Source organism: Phaethon lepturus, unplaced genomic scaffold (genome assembly GCF_000687285.1).
Source record: "Phaethon lepturus isolate BGI_N335 unplaced genomic scaffold, ASM68728v1 scaffold7663, whole genome shotgun sequence".
Classification (NCBI taxonomy): domain Eukaryota; kingdom Metazoa; phylum Chordata; class Aves; order Phaethontiformes; family Phaethontidae; genus Phaethon; species Phaethon lepturus.
The window spans coordinates 3,974-22,323 of NW_010528312.1; the positions used below are offsets into that span (position 1 = coordinate 3,974).

The following is an 18,350-nucleotide window of genomic DNA, read 5'->3' on the forward strand; positions in this document are numbered from 1 at the left end:
GAAACTGAGGCCTGCTCTCCAGCCCTGCATGCTGGCTCCAAGCAATTCTGAGAAGGGAGGTCTGAATGGTGCTTGGAGTGGGTTTCCAAGTTCATGACATCTCCTGTTGGCAGGGAAGTGCCAGCAAGAGTGCCCAGCCACTCTGGTTTGTAAGGTGTCGGTCTCTAGGACTATGTGAAAAGTTCTGCTAGGTCTTGTCCTGCTTTCTTTTGCCTGTGCTCAGGTTTTTTAAAGGAAGACTTTATTTACTCTGTGTCGGGTGGCCTGTGTGATGTCTTCAGTGGTACCACTAACAGCTGGCAGCATTATTCTGCTTCCAGTATCTGATTGTGAAAGCTGGGGGGATTTGCAGAGCAAAAGAAGTGGGAGTGCAACGCCAAACACCTTTCTAGCTGGGCTATGTGCAGTAGTCTGGAGGAGCACTTGATGATCTGCGTTAAAGCCTGGTACCATCCATAGGGGCTTGAGCCTTCTGGCTGGGTCTATTCAGGAGCTGAATTGAAGTTTTAAGTTGTCTGGTTACCACTTGTTCCTTATGATTCCTTGCCGTGTTGGCTCTTCTTGTGCACTGCCACATACATGATCAGACTTGTGTGAAGTGAAGGAGTGTTGACCTCCCGACCTTGTGCTTGTCCCAGGTTCATCTTCAGTCGTTTTGCTTGCTTGTAGATAGAAAGCAGCACTTCTGGTCCTTCCTCCTTGCAGGCTGATGACCACTTCCAGTTCATTTCTCACCACAGTGGTGTGTCCTTCCATTTTTCCCTCTTGACTGATGACAGGAGGGAATCCTGTCTTGTTTTCCCTCTTGTTTTACTTTGTGTATTCATTTTCCTATGTTCTTCCTGCATCTATGGCCCATTTGTACTCATCTGTTGCCTTCTATCTTCTTTACCTCTTGATACTGCAAGACCAAGACTTGGTTCTCCCTTCTTCTCATGGTCTTCAGGAGAGTTTTTATGGTCTGTGATTCAGGAGCGCATTCCAGGACTCTCCTGTAGGATCTCTAGTTGTAGCCTAGTGTTACCAAGGTCTGACTTATCCTTCAGACTCTTGATGTTCTGCAGAAGTATCTGAAGTGCTCTTTGGAGTATACTTGGTTTGTTGGTCCGTGTTGGTAAGCTGGACTGGTGGTAGCACTTTGCTACCTTATCTGTGGCCTGAGTTTGACATAGCTGCTGGAGAAGGTTGTCTGGGATGAGCCATTGCAGAGCAGTCTTTAAGACTAACCTTTCTGACCCTGGGTCTTTAGTATCAGAAATTTATAGGCAATGTGCTTCCAATAAATTCCTCCAAGCAGCCTGTTCTGCATTTGGCAGTCAGGCAGGCTTCTTAGGTCAGCACACATGCACACAGCCTGAAAGCCGAGGCTAAAGTTATCTGCTGGCTAAAGATGACGCCAGATGTTGGAGTGCATCTGGAAGCCTGTCCTCCTACTTAGACATGCAAAGGCTACCTCTTCCTGTCTGTACAGACAGAAGCTGTTTGTGTCCATCGCTCCAGTAAGGACCACTGCAAGAGCAGGGTGCATGCTGTAGGTGATGGAGGTCATGTGGTGTAAAGTGGTATAAAATGACTTGGCAGGATCCAAGCAGGATCCATTTTGCCCCATCTGGTCTCATGTCCTGTGGGACTGCTCAGGGCTTGAGTACAGCCCTGCACGCTGGTATTCCTGGGAATGCTGTCAGGCACACTTTGCAGCAGAACAAGCTTAAAGTCTGATTCTGACTTCCTGATGGCTGTGGGTTTTGAGATATTTTAAAAGCCAATCTAAATAAAGAAGCTTTTTCTTCTCCTGTGTTTAAAAGAGTATGCCCTGGAACCACAGGCCGAGTTTGGCCTGCAGATTTCTTCCCTTATTTTCCAAGGTTTTGCATGTGCTTCTCTCCTTCTTAAGAAAGAGGAGAACTGGGCTATGAGGGATCTTTACTGTGTGTCTGTCTGCCATGTGCAACATCCCTGTAAAACTGTATTTCTACTTGCTCCAGCAAGTCTACCTGCCAGCTGTGTTTTCTGTTACCCGTTTGTTTGGTGTTTCACTCAAAGCAGAAAGTTGTCCCAAGATGCTGTGGCACCCTCTAAGTGTCACAGTAGTTTCTTTGATGAAAGGTGCCTTGCTGTGCTGAAGTTAGAGGCATCAAGGTGAAGGTGATTGAAACTGTGCTGGCCTACTCTGCTTCAGCAGACAGCTTTTGACTCAATAAAAGGTGGAAGCTGCATAAGCGTTTTACCTGGAGCATGGCCTGCTTTGCTGCTGGTTTTGGCAGTTACTCAGGTGATGAGCCAGGGTGACATTACTGGTGGGAAGACCCAGTGTTTCAGGAGGGAAAAGCCAGGGCCAATCTTCTTGTGTTTTTAATTAATGAAAATTGAATTTTGACCTGAAGACCTCAGAAAAAGGATGGTCGAAGGGGACTCTGTGTGAGCAAAGCTGCTTTAGGAAAAGTCCGTGCTGGCAAGGTGCTGAGTCAGGTGACCTGATGGCTTGGTTCCATGTTTTCCTTAAGCCCTCTACTGCAGTGGCCCAGCATGAGTGTCTGTATTTACTGAGCTGTGTCTCCCTCTCCCCCAGCAAAGTGAGCTGAACTCCTTCCTGTGGACCATCAAGAGAGATCCCCCATCTTACTTCTTTGGCACCATCCATGTCCCATACACACGTGTCTGGGATTTCATCCCAGAGAACTCCAAGAAGGCCTTCCAGCAGAGCCACATCGTGTACTTTGAGCTGGACCTCACTGACCCCTACACCATCTCAGCTCTCACCAGCTGCCAGCTCCTGCCGCAGGGGAAGAACCTCCAGGACGTACTGCCCCGTGACATCTACTGCCGGCTCAAGCGGCACCTGGAGTACGTCAAGCTCATGATGCCATCCTGGATGACCCCAGACCAGCGGGGCAAAGGGCTGTATGCAGACTACCTCTTCAATGCCATTGCTGGCAACTGGGAACGAAAGAGACCAGTATGGGTGATGCTGATGGTGAACTCTCTGACAGAGGTAGACATCAAGTCACGAGGTGTGCCTGTCCTGGATCTGTACCTGGCCCAGGAAGCGGAGCGGCTGAGAAAGCAAACAGGTGCTGTGGAGAAGGTGGAGGAGCAGTGCCACCCGCTCAATGGGCTGAACTTCTCCCAGGTGAGATGGAGTGGTGTGCAGGGTGCCAGGCTGGCTGCTCGGGTTGGATATCCCAGCAGCAAGAACATAGGCTGGAGCATGGGGTAAATGCTCTCCTACCCAAAGACTCACATGTGCTTCTGGCAACCCATGCCTCTGCCTGTGCCCTCGGGAGAGTTTGCTAGCTGTAGGAGTTCAGGCCATGTCCTAAATTCATTTAGACCTGGCCTGGGGAGACCCCTCTCCTCTTCTGTGGGCAGCCTCCACGCTAAGAGACACTGGACTGTTGGATGTCTGCTCTCTGACCCTAGTGGGGCTTCCCTGCAGGAGCCCAGGGCAGGCTTGGTGTCTAAACTTGCTTTTGTAATAGCTAGTTAAGAAGAAAGGTGTGATCACCTGGCGGGGAGCAGGGGCACTGTGAGTAAAGCTGAGAGGTAACCGCTGGTTGGAAAAGTATCCCAGTGGATCTCTCAGTGCCCTCACAAACAGAGGCCCATTCTCTACATTAGGAAAAGTGTTTTTTGGTTTTGGTGTGGGTTTTTGTTTTTTTTTCCCATTCTTTGAGACCAAGTGAAGGTCAGCACAGCTTCCTGCAGGGAGATCCACCGCCTAGTGCAGGGCCCTGTGCAAGTGCCTTTGCGTTTGCAACCAAGCTGGAGTTTAACACCGTTCATGCAGTGTCACACCAGGCAAGAAGAACAACCTCTGTGTTGTCCACGTGTTGAATGGGGTGGTCGTGAGCTCTCCTCTCTGAATGAGATACACCAGGGAGCAGCATCTGTCACTGTCTCTGCCTGTCCAGTGCAGGCATAAGATTGCTTTCTGGGCTGGGGTACCTTTGCTGCAGGGAGGTGCTAGTTTGGGGAGAGGAAGTGGTGTTTTCTTAGAAATAGGTGAGACCTGCTGTTGTAGCCTGCCCTGGTAGCCCAAGGTGGGGAGACTTTTGATCATGGTGCTGGGGAGTTTCAGCTGATGCCTGACACTTTCCCCTGCATCCTGAAGCCTGTCCTGTCACTGATGCAGTGTCCCGTGCTGGAAGGGAAGGAGCAGCAGGGAAGATGCAGCCCGGCAAGGGCAGGGACAGCAGCTTGGGGCAGATGTCAGATGTGCTGCTGCCCCAGCCAGTCTTGGTGGGGTCCACGGTGCAGGGAGTAGTATGGCAGCCCAGGCTGCATCACTTGTGCTGTCCTTAACTGCAGGCAGGGCATCTGCACTCCTCTCTTCTGCTGTTTGGAGCTGGGTGGCCTCATTTGCATCTCGAGTGTTTTGCTTAACTGTCCTTTGAATCCTTGTGCTATTGCTGTTTGCTTGCAGCCACCCTAGGAATGGGCTGGGAAGTCCCATCTCCTCCACCTTTTATCTGGTTAAGGCTTTGTTAACCTTATTGCCCGCGTTTTTCTTTTGCTGGCGCTGCCCCTCCAGTTTAGCATGATAGAAAGTGGGGGGCATGTGCTTTCTCTGCTGCCTTGTAAGAAAGTGGTAGGGAGGCAGAAAAATACAGGTTGCAAACCATGTTGCTGTTAAGCTCGTGCAACAGTTGGCACTTACTTTAGGCCTTCACGCAGCTTTCTCTGAAGAGCCATTGTTGCTGTGCTGTTTTGCAGGTGGAATAAATACCACGTGAACTGGGAGGCTGTGTGAGCTTGCCCAGCCTCGTGACATTTATTGCAAGAGCCCAGCTGAGGGTGTCCAAGTAACCAGAACTGCAGAAGAAACTTAGCTTTAGTTGTGAAAATCACAGCCCATGATGACCCCACAGTGGGTGGAGATGAGCATCATGCAAGCTGCTGCTCCCCTCACACCTGCTCACTTCCGGGGGAAGGAGCAGGCTGTCCCTTTTGGGAGCAGGCCTGGGGCAGCTACTGCACCGCAAATTCAGACCCTCACTTCTACCCACTACTAGATTTCCAGTACAGGCAGCTTCAAGAAAAGGAGAACCACAGGCAGATGGTTTTTATGTGTCTAAGCCAATTTCATAGTTGTTTCAGAACCTGACTTGTGAACTCTCATGGTTGGCAATTCTGTAAATCTTTGATTTCAGAGCTCAGTTTGTTCAGGCAAGTTGAGTTAATTCTGTGTTTAATATAAACCAAGCAAAGGATTTGAAATAGTCTCTTTGAAAATTATTTCCTTTGGTATAGTGCTGCTGTCTGGGAAGCCCCAGCATCGGACCACTTCTGTGTCTGCCTTTCAAGTGAGCGAACACACAGGGACGACTTAAACTGCTGCTGGGGAAAATGGGGACAGAAAACTGTAAGGAATGGTCTAACGTTGTGCAAGAAATACCTTTCTGTTGCAGCAGAGTCACAGAGAGATGATTTAATTGGCAGAGAAGCAAGTTTAGTGCTCTCAGTTTATGTTTCTGCATAGGGTTTGCTCTTTCTTTCACTTACAACATGGTTGTACCACCTGGTGAAGACACCCAGTCCAATTACAAGCAATACATCGTTAGTAGCTAGGTCTCTCTTTTGCTCCGTACTATTGGACAGGCCTGGTTGGTGTGGGTATGTTATTGCAGGTGAAGGTCTGGAACAGTTTATCATTGATTGTCTCCATGGAGTTGTACAATGCTCAGTAACTGCAAAGTGCAGACAAACTAGAGAATTCCTTCTTCTCCTTGTGAGGAGAGAGAGGAAAAAAATAAAATAAACAACAAACACCACACAAAACAGCTAACACTGCCTGTCATGTGATTCTGTTTCTTTGGCTGTATTTGTTCCAGTTGCCTCTTTTGTTTTATGAGTCTCTTCTTTTACCTGCCAAATCTCTCTGTTCTTGCTCAGCTCAGGCTGGCTGCCCACATAGCCAGGCCATAAAAGTATAATTTCTGTATGGTACACAGTGATGTGTACACAATCTGTGAAATACTTTACTCCCCCTCTGTTGTTCCAAGATCGATGCAACTTTAGGGAGTATGGAAAGATTAGTCTGTCTCCATGCCAGGTCCAGGGTGTTTGTTTTCCTGGTTCATGCTGTTTCTATCCTAGTTTGTCTTAAAGACTTTTTTCTCCCACTCCACCTTCTTTCATGGGTAGTGCCTCTCTTGTTGTGATACCCTATAAGCATGCAGCAGCAGAATCTGGGCTTCTAGTAGATAAAAGGCTTTGTAGCTGTACACAGTCTACCGCTGCTGACTTCCAGTACTGCAGTCAGTCCCTCAGACCTCCCAACTGTTCCTTTCAAGTTATGCATGCGCTTACATGTTTCCTGGATTAGAGGCATTAGTGCTCCAGCCTAAAGCCCATGTAGTTTTGCTGTTGGCTCCAGCTATAGTGTCATGAATATTGGTTTGGTATTGACTTGGAAAATGAGCTGGCCTTGGCCCGTACCATGCCATGCACTTGTAAACAGGCTGTGCTCTGGCACACTCACGTGGTGTCCAGGCTGTGTTCTCGCAGACCAGTTTGAGCTGGAACATAAGAAGTGTGGGCTTGTGTCTGCCCTCTGCGTGGAACCAAGGCTTAAGCGTGTAAACGCTGTGTAGCCATCAACACTTCCTAGCCATGATCCTGGCCAGTTTGGCTTCTCCAAGCTTGGGACACTTGATGGAAGACCCTACCTATTAGCTGTTACTGATTTGAGAATTGTATTCCCCGTGTGGCTTTTCTGTGTCCAGACCTTGCCACAGCATTCTGTTCCTACCTGAGCATCTGAATACATAGCTACATCTTCAACAGTAGTCTTCAAAGCTGCTTGGTTGGCAGCAGAAAGCATGGAGTCACTAAGGACTGACTGTTCCTGAAATCCTGGTTCAGCTCTGGGACTGAGCATTTGAAAGTCTTGTCATGCATCTTTCAGCCACTTCCTCATGCAGTTAGTTACACATAGAAAATAAAGCAAATACTTCTAGGATTGAGAATTTGGCATTAATTAGGACATGAATTGTTCATGTTTCTACTCAGAGCAACTCCTGCAAGCAACAAAGTGCTGAGAGATTCCTGCTTTCCTCTAAAGGGTTCCCAGCTCTTCCAAGTTCTGGACCACTAACACAACTCTGAGGGCTATAGATACCTGCTTAGTAAATACAACCCTCCTGATTTAACAGCAACATCATTTTTCTTGCTTAATGTATGTACCCACTTGGGTGAAAGGGCCACCCTTGATAGACCCTGGTAAAAAAAATATTATTTAGAAGCAGTCCAAATCTGTGGGGAAAGAAGGAAGCCAAGACACCACTGCCTTGTTACGTGTGGAGGGGGTAGCTGGTTGGTTTGGTTTTTTCCCTTTCCAAGGAGGTTAGAGAAACAGCAGTGGTGGCTTGAAATTAGGCCCAAAAGATATGGTAGGAAATTGGAGTGAACTGTGCTTAGTCTTCTCATTTCAAACAAAGGGTTTTTTTGCCACATTGAGCTGATCAGTTTGCCTTTAGTTTCCAGGGTGATGAGGTCATATCTGGCAGTGTTTCCATTCATGAGACCCTGGTTCAGGTTCACTTTTGACAACAGCAGTAACAGAGAACCTCAGAGAAAGAAAAAGCAAGGGGAGGCATGTGGTAGGAGCTCTGCAAGTAACTCAGATCCGAAGTTGGAGCAAAGTGGAGAGAAGTTGCTTGATGAAAGAGCTGATAGAGGAGCAGGGCACTTACTGCTGAACAAGTTGGACTGGACACTACTTGTGGTAACCTGATTGCATCTTCTGCCCTGAGGGTGTAACTTCAAGATGTATGCATCAGGAACAGCCCTTCCTCCTCAGGTGATGGGAACATCAGGGTTTTCTGCACATGAACTGGAGCTGAAACAACTGAATTGATTCTATTTGCATCTTTGGCTGCTGGAGTCTGTGACCTAAATTTGTTTTTGTTTTCAGTTTGTGTGTAGACACACCTGCAGCCTCCATGTCTAGACATCAGGGATGGGGAATGGGCTGACTGGTGGGAACTAAAATAGCTAAGGCTTCGCATTTCTATTGTCATAATTAGAGTTTAATTAAGATCTTATTAACTACCTGGGGAGTTCAGGATTCTTCCCTCAGTGAGAGTAAAAGGAGGAATTCAGCTGCTGATCTGCTGTTTCTGCACTCAGAAGGGTGGAGACTTTGTTTCAGACAGCATGGACTCTGTGGCAGGGCTTTGAAATCCCAAACTATGGATTAGCTGTGGCACTGGTTTGCACTGGTTACGTGTGCCATTAAATCTTGCATTTGCAGTCTGTGCGCCTATCAACTAGCTGGATTTTTCCCATTAAAAGTGCCCTTTTCTCAGCACATTACACAGTAGAAACAGAAGATGTCAGAGCGTAAATGTGGCTTCATCTCTCCTTGCAGCTCCCATGGACCCCAGTGTTACAATGTGAGCATGCCACTTTCCTCTTTTCCCAGTTAGCGAGGGCTGGGCGGTGAGTTGTGTCCACCACTCTGAGAGTGCTCATGACTGGGTTATTCCATTTTCCTCTGACAAGTCAGCACGAGGCTCGTGGGCTGATTGGCAGACACACTCCGTGACTCTTGAGATCCTCTAGCTTTGGGTGACAGTCCTGTTGCTGCAGAGGAGCATAGCCCTGTCAGCAGTCTGAGAGGGAGCCCTGGGCATCAGAGCCCACTCAAGGGAGCACACAGAAGCTCTGGGCTGGATGCTTTTTGGAGCAACTCAACCAACAGTGAGGAGTGTGGAGCAAGGAGAGGATGTAGGTTTGGCTCATATGCTGGTCAGGCTGTCAGATGCCTTTGTGCTAACCTTTGGTCTGCATGTTCTCAGGCCTTGGTGCAGACTTACGGTGATCAGTCATGGTGGCCCTCATGCTGTGGCTCCATCTGATGCCTGATCCTGAGGGCTCACTACTTACTGCCCGTTGCTAAACCCAAAGTGTGAGACTCTAGCTGCCAGCTTTTCCCTTGGACAGCAAGGGTGCAACCCACCTGGACAACCTAAAGGCACATGCCTGCAGAGTCATAGAAGACAACTTCCTTTCTGATCTAAGTAGACTGCACTGCTGTCACCCTCCCGTGCAGCTGTAGGACGGTTCCTTTTTGGCCCAGACTAGATTGCCAGGTCCATGGGGATCCCACTTGGTTTGTGCATCCCAGTGACTGGGTTTCTGTCTCACGGTAGTGGTTCCAGAGACTAATTTTTAGCTTTCTTCAGCAAACCCTGACACATTCAGATTGAGAATACCCAGAAGTCCAGTTTCAGCTTTCTGCTGTTTGATTTTTGTGAGGGTTTGTATTCCACCAAAGAGCCTCTGCTACCAGCTTTCTTCACCTTGTGCCAGTACTGTAACTATAATCAGTTTGTCTTTTAAAAGGGAACTTGTTGAGCCTTTCCCAGCGGGGCATGTTTTCTATGTGTTAACTGTTCCCTCTGCTCTCACCAGGCCTAGCAGCATCTGTCTTGTGTTGTGGCAGTCACACGTGTGCTTTGCACAGTGATATTGTCACTGTCCTCATCTTTCTTTGTTTATGTATCTAGATTTGTCTGCGGCTTTTTCAGGTACAGTGATTTTCTGAGAGCTCATGCTTGGGGGATTCAAAGTCCTTTTTACTCTCACCACTTCCCAGGAAAGAGAGTGTTACTCTTGTTGTTGTGGTCCAGTCTCTGTCTACTCTGTGGACAAGACAAACGGGCAAGCCAGCAGACAATCTTCATTTTAATAAGAGTTTCCCATTTTTTGCGAATGAGTGGTTTAGACTACTTAAAGAATCACTGCCAAAGATATCAGAAAGCAAATGATTTTAATATAAATTTGTAAAAAGGTACAACTTAAGAGAATTCGATGGCAAAGTTCACTCTTAAGTATTACTTATTTAACATGAAAAGGTATACAAAGAAAGACCAAGTTACAACTAGATTGGAATGATTTACTTGTGGATTGAATCGGGTTAATGTGGCTTATATGTATGTTGAGGAGAGAAAGTAAGGGGGACCCTCACTGTTGAGTCATGAGGTTCATAGTGGATCGAAATGCACCTGTAGTCCCAGACTTGGTCAATGGTTTATGGGTAAGTTTAGGTAAGGAAAGTAAAGGAATGCCCTTCCATTGAGTCACAAGGTTCAGAGCGGACCCACTTGCTTTCTAAACTCCTTCTCAGAGAGGAGTCTAGCTGTGGCTGAATCCAATCCTAGTCCCAGACTTGGTCAACAGTTTATGGCTAAAGGGGTAGAGTACCTGGGATTCTGGTGTAGTGTTTGGTGTAACGTTAGGATGGCAACAATTTGATACAAAGTAACAGCAATCAAATTCACTAACACTACTGAGCTAAATCACAATATCAAATCACATGACACTTCGTAACATAATTAACCTAAAACCTACTAAGGTTAATGATATTGAGATAAATCACAGTATCAAATCATAGCAACATATCAAGATCAGACACATAAAGAGATATATAGAGAAGAGATAGATATGTACAAAGGTACCTTTAGATATCCCCCTCGAATTCAGTCGAACACTCACATCGAATGCTTTGCACCGCTCAACGTGTGAACAGCCGAGCCTCCGAGTTGATCGTGAACTTGAGGGTTCATGGACTCCGAGAGGCAATCCACTCAGAGGGAGGTGCTGGTCACAGCCCACTGTGGCCCAGGAGAGCTCAAAGGGGCTCACTTGGGACCACTATTTATAGGACTGGGAGATGATTGGCTTTAGGCATCAGTAAATTTGCATTCTTGCCACGAATCATTTGTTGGTAATTGCTAGAATTCTCTACATCCTAGTGATGCTAGTACTGATCCACCTGAATCATGGTTAGATAAGATATGTTCCAAGGCTGTATGGGGATGACATCTACACAAGAGTGCTTGGTACAGTCAGGGGACTCTTAATCACCAAACTCTCTGCTCCAAGGCCAAGGCTTATCGAGCAATGTGGGGGTGGGGGGAAATGGACCACCACAGTATTACACAGCAGTTCTGCTCTCTTTCCCCAATTATTTTGTTCCCTGATCTTTGTTTTATCTGCAAAATCCATTAATGATAGAGTTCAGGTTTGTTGTGGGGTTTTTTCCCCTCTGGGTTGTTGACATTTATGTTGAATGCTGTATGATAAAGAAGTTCCTCTGCAGAGGTCTTCAGTAGTTTAGACAGTTGTTTCTCATCTGCATTTACATTTTCATGTCTACTAATTACCATTTCTATTTCCCATGTCTTCAGTATGTGATGTGTTGGTTTCGTATTTCTCCAGATTCCTACTGCCATACACTCCATTCAGAAGTCTGTTCACTGATGCTATTGCCTTTACCAAGTAAACTTGAAAGCTCACAAAAAAAAAGCTATCAGGACTTTTGGAAAGGGTATGGTTTCCATTATCCTTGTTGACCTGCAATTTTCTATCATCCTGTAAATATTTCCTATAATCTTCATGAAGGCTTTTATTAGCTAGTTAGAAATGTTGACTGCAAGTAGGATGAGGAGGCTGAAACACAGTTTTAATATGTCTATCTGGCCTAATGCAGAAGGGGAGCAGCAGGAGCAAGTCTTCACTGTTTTTGGTAATAGGGGAAAGATGAGGTCCCTCAATAAAATTATTATTAGGCAACAGGCTTAGCAGGTACATGCACATCCTCACAAGACATGATCCATTTCCAGCATGCCTGGATGAAGGATGCTGTGACACCAAGCTGTGTGAACAGTTTCAAAGGGATTAGACAGATGGATGACGGACAGTCACACCACAGAGTCTCATTCATGTCCCAGGTGCCATCTCTGGCTCAAGACATCAGTCAGACCCTGACAGATTGAATTCAGGGCAGGTGCCAGGGGAAGAGCTGCTTTGTGGGTGCTCTTCTGCTGTTGGAGATAGGGTGCTGGGCTTCTGCCTCACTGGGCAGATGCAGGAAGGCACTTCCCAAAATGAAACTGAGGCTGCATTTCCCAGACGGGTGGCTGAAGTGAGCAGCTGAAACAACAAGCGTGACCTCCCCCTGGAGATGCTAGCTATGCTAGCAGCACCAGTGGGGACAGAGTATGTGCATCCACTTGGGGGGCCTGGCTTGGTGTCCTATGTGGGCCTTGCCTGGTGCCAGGCTCTCCTTCCTCCTGCTCTTTCTACTCACTGTCAGAATAGAAATATAGGGCAGGCTGAGCCTCTGAGTGTTGCCATCACTCCTGGGTGTGCTGTGCCCTCAGAAAGCAGCAACTTTTCCCACCGGGTTGCCAGGTGAGATGGTGCTCCTGGGAACCTTTTCCTTCCAAAGCCTGATCCTGGCATGTGTGATGGTCCTGTGTGCAGCACCTGCAGTCCGGGTTATGCTCCAGGTCATGGTGCATCTGTCCAGTCTCCTGGAGCATGCAGTCTGTGTGGGTGGATGCTTGGAGGCTTGATCTTAGACAAGTGGCAGTAAAAGTTGATGCTCAGACATAAAAGCTTTCAAGTTCCATTGGCTTGCTGGGAACAGGAGGTGGGCTTGGAATTTGATAAGGACAAGGTCAGCCAACCTAAGCTTGACAGTGTCCCTGCTGGAGCACACAGATGTCCACATTTCCTTCCTTTTCATGAGGCTTATCTTTTTTTCAGCATGCAGAGGTCAAACATAAGCAGAGAAGCGCATGGGGAGCAGTTGGCTATGGAGTCTGAAACCAGGGAGAGGTTTATGAAGGGATTGACCCATGCAGTTTAAGAACAGCCCTGCCAATTAAAACCAAATGTGTAACAGTGTTTAGTCTGCAATTTACTGTGATCACAGTCCCGTGATATAACTGTGTAAGGGAAGATTTAGGTAGCTGGCCTTGTGCATTTCTCAGTCTCTTTACCCTGCTCTAAGAAGATTAGCACGATTGCTAGTTTTGGCCAGAACTCAGATTAAATTTTGGTTAAAAAGATACACTATTTCAGACTTGACTAACATGAAGTCTGGTAAATGCATTACAAGAACATTTTAGGAATTTTTTTTTTCTTAATGGCAGCTTTTATGTGTGTTTGTGTTGAACTATTTTGCGTTCAGTGCATGATTCTTTTTGCACAGAAGCTGCATCATCAGTGGACTCAGTGCTAGAGTCTGATTTTCATATTATCTACTCAAACCCTTAATTTCTGTGTGAATTACTTATAATTTATCAGCATGTGCCACTCCCCTCATGTCCCCCAAAGAGTACCCTGTGAGAAAAATATTTATACATCTTTATGGACCATCAGGCTGTCAAAGCTCAAATCAACTGGGTTTGCAACTGTGCATCAAATCTGTCTGATTTTGCTGCAAACAAATTGGTGCTACCAAATGCCACTTGATCCAGACAGCAAGCATCATCCCATGGATGTTCCCGTCTCCCAAAGGTAAAAGCTGAGGTGCTGGATGCCTTTGCTGAGTATGTCTGGTGGTAAGGTATCCTCACATTGGCCTCTTGCAATAGCTATAGTGAGAGACCCCACTGAGATGTGTGGCTCATGGGGAGAGCATCCCATGTATGGTTAGCCCCCTTCACCTTTCAGAAGTGGCACTTGTTGGCTTACTGGGATGTCACGCAGGATGAGCCATCCTAGCCCCACCAAGGAGATGGGTTTCATGGTGTGCTCCACTTGGCTGAGTAGGGGACTTGCTGAAGCCTATTTTCACTTATGCTTGAGGCAGGGCGTCATGGGACTGCATCAATGCAGCTCCCTGGCTTTGCTTTTCTGGTATCTTGTTGCATTTTGAAGAGCTTCCTCTAAGCTGCAAGCTTAGAGGAAGTGTTTGGATTTCTTGTGGGAACCAATTATATAAATAACAACAGAAGCTCTGAACTAGCAGGAGAGCTGCAGCTCTGCAGTGATGTGCTGCTGGATGTGTCTCAGTGTGGGGTGTTTTTAGGGACCCTGCTACTGATGCTGGAGCCTCGAATTCCTCTGATGCAGTGTAGACCAAATTTTCAGTTGATTCAAGTAAAAGCTTTACCTTTGCTGGGGGTCCTGGATTAACTACTTGAAATTTTTAACTGCTGAGAAAATTTGACCTTTCATTTGGACACTGTCCTAAGCATCTCCCTGCCTCTCCACCTGCAAACCTTTCGAACTGTTGAGGCCTGGCTCCCTGGTACACCTCAAGAAAGAGTTGAGGGTGAAAAGCAGGTTTTGTTACTGCTTTGGGCTTCTCTTCTACTTGTTTTGCAATAGGGAGATGGCTAAATCACTCAGGTGCTCAAAATCCACTGGTGTCTTCCCACAGTTTTACCTCTCTGCCATGCACCCAGAAGGACAGGTAAGTTATGTCAGAATCCAATGGTAAAGAAGGCTAAAGCAGCTTAGCTTTCCACGGTTGAACAGAGTCAGCACAAAACTAACTCTCCCAGGTCTTTTGTTAAACATCTCAGGGCTGTGCAGCTTTGGGAAGGCTTGACACTGTGGCTGCTAGCACACTTCACCAGGGCTGTCCCAGCAGGGAAGACATGCCTTTAGCCAGCACCAGACAGACTGAGGTTTGCTGCTGGTGTTCTGAGCTCAGTTTTGAAGCTCTTACCTTATTCTTGCCAAAGCAACGCATTCTGCTGGGAATGTGCAGCAATTTGGCCACCTGTGTGTATTGATTAACCTTAGCTTTGTGATACCTCATGCCTATAATCATACAAGAACTCTCCCTGACTTCGATGTTTGCCTGATGAAATTCCTGCCCATGGACTTTCAGGTTTTCTGCCAAAATGCAAACATACCAAATCCCTCTGTAGCTTGTTGAGAGAGGAACTGAAGTCCTGTAAAAATAGATAAAATAGTCTCTGGGGATTTTTAGGGCTGAGATTTCTGTACTCAAGCAGCTGCAGACATTCTGAGGTGAGGTATATCTATACTCTCCTTGAGACCATGGTGGGTACCTGGTAGACATGTAGTGTACCTTTCAGTCTTGCGTTGGTGAGAGGTAACTAAGCAGATTCATTCCTTGTAGTCTGGCTGCTGGCTGCCAGCCTCTCACCAGTCCATCCTCTGTGACAGCTTGAGCACAGAGCATTTTCAGTTCCTCATTTGCACAGGGCAGTGCATTTCCGGTTTCCCAAGTGCCTGCACAAAGACTTGACCCTGCAAAATGCAGGCATGTGAGGAGCACTTGGGAGCTGCTGATGGAGGCGTTACTGCTGAAGCTATTCCCACAGTATGGCCTAAGTCTGGGCTCCTGCACAGTCTCTGCTGCTCAGCCACTGTACAGTAACTTGTTAGGCTAGGGTAATTTGATCACAAGTTTCATCCCTGTGTGAATTTATAAGGCCTGTTTATTAAGATAAATGGGCTATTGTTATAGCTGGAGTCTGGTGGGATGAGTTGCATGTTTGGAATGTTTAAAAATAAAGTAGCTACAGCCATGCTTTCTAGGAAGGATGAAATGGAGAAAGAAGAGAGGGAAACACCACGTATCTTTTTATTTGCTGTGAAGCCATTGGTCAGTCAAAAGAAGAAGGCATGGAAAGCTCAAGGTGGTAGCTGATCAACAAGAAGACAGGGATGGAAGTACTTGTGTGGCACAAGTACTTGTTATCAGTATTGCACAATGCCTAGGTGAGCAACTCCTTGAAAATCTGCTAAAGGAGAAGAAAGAGAAAAATTGTACTTCCATTTTGGTATTTCAGGTTTGTTTTTGCAGCATTGGAAGAAACCTATTTGCCTAAAACACATAGGTGAATAGCACTCTATCTAGAAGGAATCACAGCTGGTTTGGAGTAATGCAGTTTCAGACTTCATCCAGGTTAATAAAAATTAATTAATCACTGAACTGTTTGCTTAGGGACAAGTAATTGTGAATGAACTTAATTTGCTATGTGAAAAAGGAATATATAGTCCCAAACAATAATATGTATGTTTGGTGCTTTAAGAGGGCCCCATTTCCCCAAACTGAAAATAATTATAGGCCAAATAAAGTGGGAGGAAAAACATAGGCATAAAAATGTGAATGATAATTGGGAGTTGTTCAAAAATCCTGTATTAGATCCCTCAGAAACCACAATTCTGCATTTACAAAGATGAATTCTTTAGTTAAAAAAAAAGTTTTGGTTAACAGAGGAGATGAAAGCAGCAATACAAAAACCAAAATACGACTGGAAAAACAGAGGAAATGACATGGACAAGTAATCTGCGAGGAAATCGATGAGAGAACTGAAGGGTACCAATGCAGAGCCTTTGGGCAGCGGGTTCAGAACAATAAGAAGGGCTTCTTTAAATGTATCGGGGATTCATGAAATCCTAGCAGTGGTACAGGCTCTGTACTGAACAGGGTTGCAAAAATGTTGCTTATGAAATAGAAAAGGCAGAAATAACCAATAACTATTTCTTGGTGTTTGGAAAGGAGAAGAACATGTATTCATAGCTTGGTCATAAGGGAATATTTTCTGCTCCAGTAAGAAATTACTTCCAGTAATTAGGAAAAATGTTAAATGTCAGTGTTTTTAAATCTACAAAACATTAACAATGGTTAACTTACAGCCCAGAATATTTAGAGACTAAGCCAAGGAGCTCTTTGAATCCTTAATATAGGCACTCGGGAAACTTCAGGGGAGTGGAAAAAACCTACTGTATCAGCATTATTCTGGGATGATGAGTGGGTAGCTTGTCAGGCTACACAAACTTCAGTTTGCTCAAAGCATAAAAAGGCTGATAGGCTGCGCAGCTGTTAAAGAGCTGAGAGAAAGCAGGATGATGCTAGCCAATTTCCCTTGAACAGGAAAATGGCCTTGTCAGACAAACGTGATCCCACTTCCTGATAAGACTGTGATTTTTGGTGATAAAAGTTATCATGTTGACATAATTATACATAGATTTGAAAGCTTCTGACTTCATTCCTAAGGATAGGAGTACGCACTTAGACAAAATTCAAGCGGCTTATTGTAAACAGGCCAGGGGAAGTGGTCATTCCCATAAAATGGCTGCAGATGGAGAGTCATCCTCCACTAGGGAGGAGGGAAGCTAGAAGATGCTTGTGAAGAAGTATTGAAGGTTCCTGGCCCTGCATTACAGAGTGGCTTTGTCAGTAATTGTTTGCACAAACATGGAGAACCTGCAGATGGACGGGAGGTAAACAACGGGTCAGCTGTGGGAGCAGAGCTGAGTCACCTGTAAAGTTGGGCTCATCTAGTGCCATTAAATGCAAGACCGTTCGTCTAGGAGCAAAGCATGGAGGTCAAGCTAGCAAGGCTGGAGGCCTTATCTGGAATACATTGATGGTGCAAAGGGCTTGGAAGATAGCTAGCTAGCATGACTATCAGTCCCAGTACTGCTGCTGAGAGGGAGATTGCAGTCCTCAGGTAAATGGTAGGAGGCAGGGGAGAAATGTGTTGGGGACCCCAGCACAGGAACACTGCTTAGTCCTGGTGTCAGCACTTCAGAGAGAGCTGAAGAATTGGAGCAAGGTCAGAAAAGAGATACACAATTAATTTGGGACCTGAAGAGCATGCCTGTACAATAGGAGAGTAAAGAAACATGATCTACGAAGTTGTTTGTAGTGAAACTCCAAGTATTCATGGGCATTCTTGGGTATCTGTCTGAGCAAGAGGGACAATGCAGCAAAAGCCCTAAGTCTAGTGGCCTAGTTGCTGAAGATAAAAGTTATCAGAATCAATATTTATAGTGAAGGCAATTAGCCAGTTGAACAAATTTCCTTAGGACTTGGTGGAATTGCCATCATTCAGGCTTTCAATCGCCACCAAATAGCTCGCTGAAACAGAAAAGATTGCTAGGTAGTATTCAAGGGCTGCTGATTCATGCATGGGATCGATGTACATTTTGTTCTGTCTTATAGAATACCAATTTGGAGCATTTAGACATCTGCAATTAGGGCTAGACAAGCAGTTTCAAGCAGCTTCCAGATTCTTTTTTTCTTCAAGATCTTTTCTGTAGATCAGGCTGAAGCTTCATAAGTTTGTTGTCAGTGCCAACGTGTCTTTCTTTATGCTGACCTGAAACCAGACTTTTTTTTTTTTTTTTTTTTTCTTTTTTTTTTTTTTGACAATGAGAATAGGACAAGAAATTACTCCAAAACAGAGATATTGTGACTTTAGCATGGGGCTGGGCAGGAGTTGGGGGGCAGCAGCAGGTCAAAGCTGTTTGCTTTCTGCTGCACATCCTCTGCAAATGGGCTGAGCTTTTAGGAGCACTGAAATGACACTACCAAGCAGAGGGGTCTGTTGTGTGCTTGAGGTACTGGAGGCCTTTGCTGGTCAGTTCCAAATGCCCTCAGACATCAGCCAAATTTATGTCTACTTGGGAGAGGGACCAAAGACTTGGAGGGCTGCATTCAGTGCTGCAATACCTGCGGAGGAAGATCCATAAGGAGTAGGTGCCAGCTCTTCTCTGTTTCCCTGCTTAACAAGAAATGAAGTGGGACCATAAAGCCATAGTGCTGCCTGGAAGCCACATTC

At 46.0% G+C, this 18,350-nt stretch overlaps 1 protein-coding gene across 1 annotated transcript in view; it reads left to right on the plus strand.

Moving 5' to 3' along the window:
- Positions 1-2,569: 2,569 nt before the first annotated feature.
- LOC104618119 (metalloprotease TIKI1-like) overlaps positions 2,570-18,350 on the plus strand; it is a gene marked incomplete at its 5' end in the record, with an annotated part of 69,442 nt that continues 53,661 nt past the window's right edge. The window contains one exon of the mRNA XM_010283638.1: positions 2,570-3,130. Coding sequence (XP_010281940.1) covers positions 2,570-3,130 — 561 coding nt within the window. The remainder of the gene's footprint in view (positions 3,131-18,350) is intronic.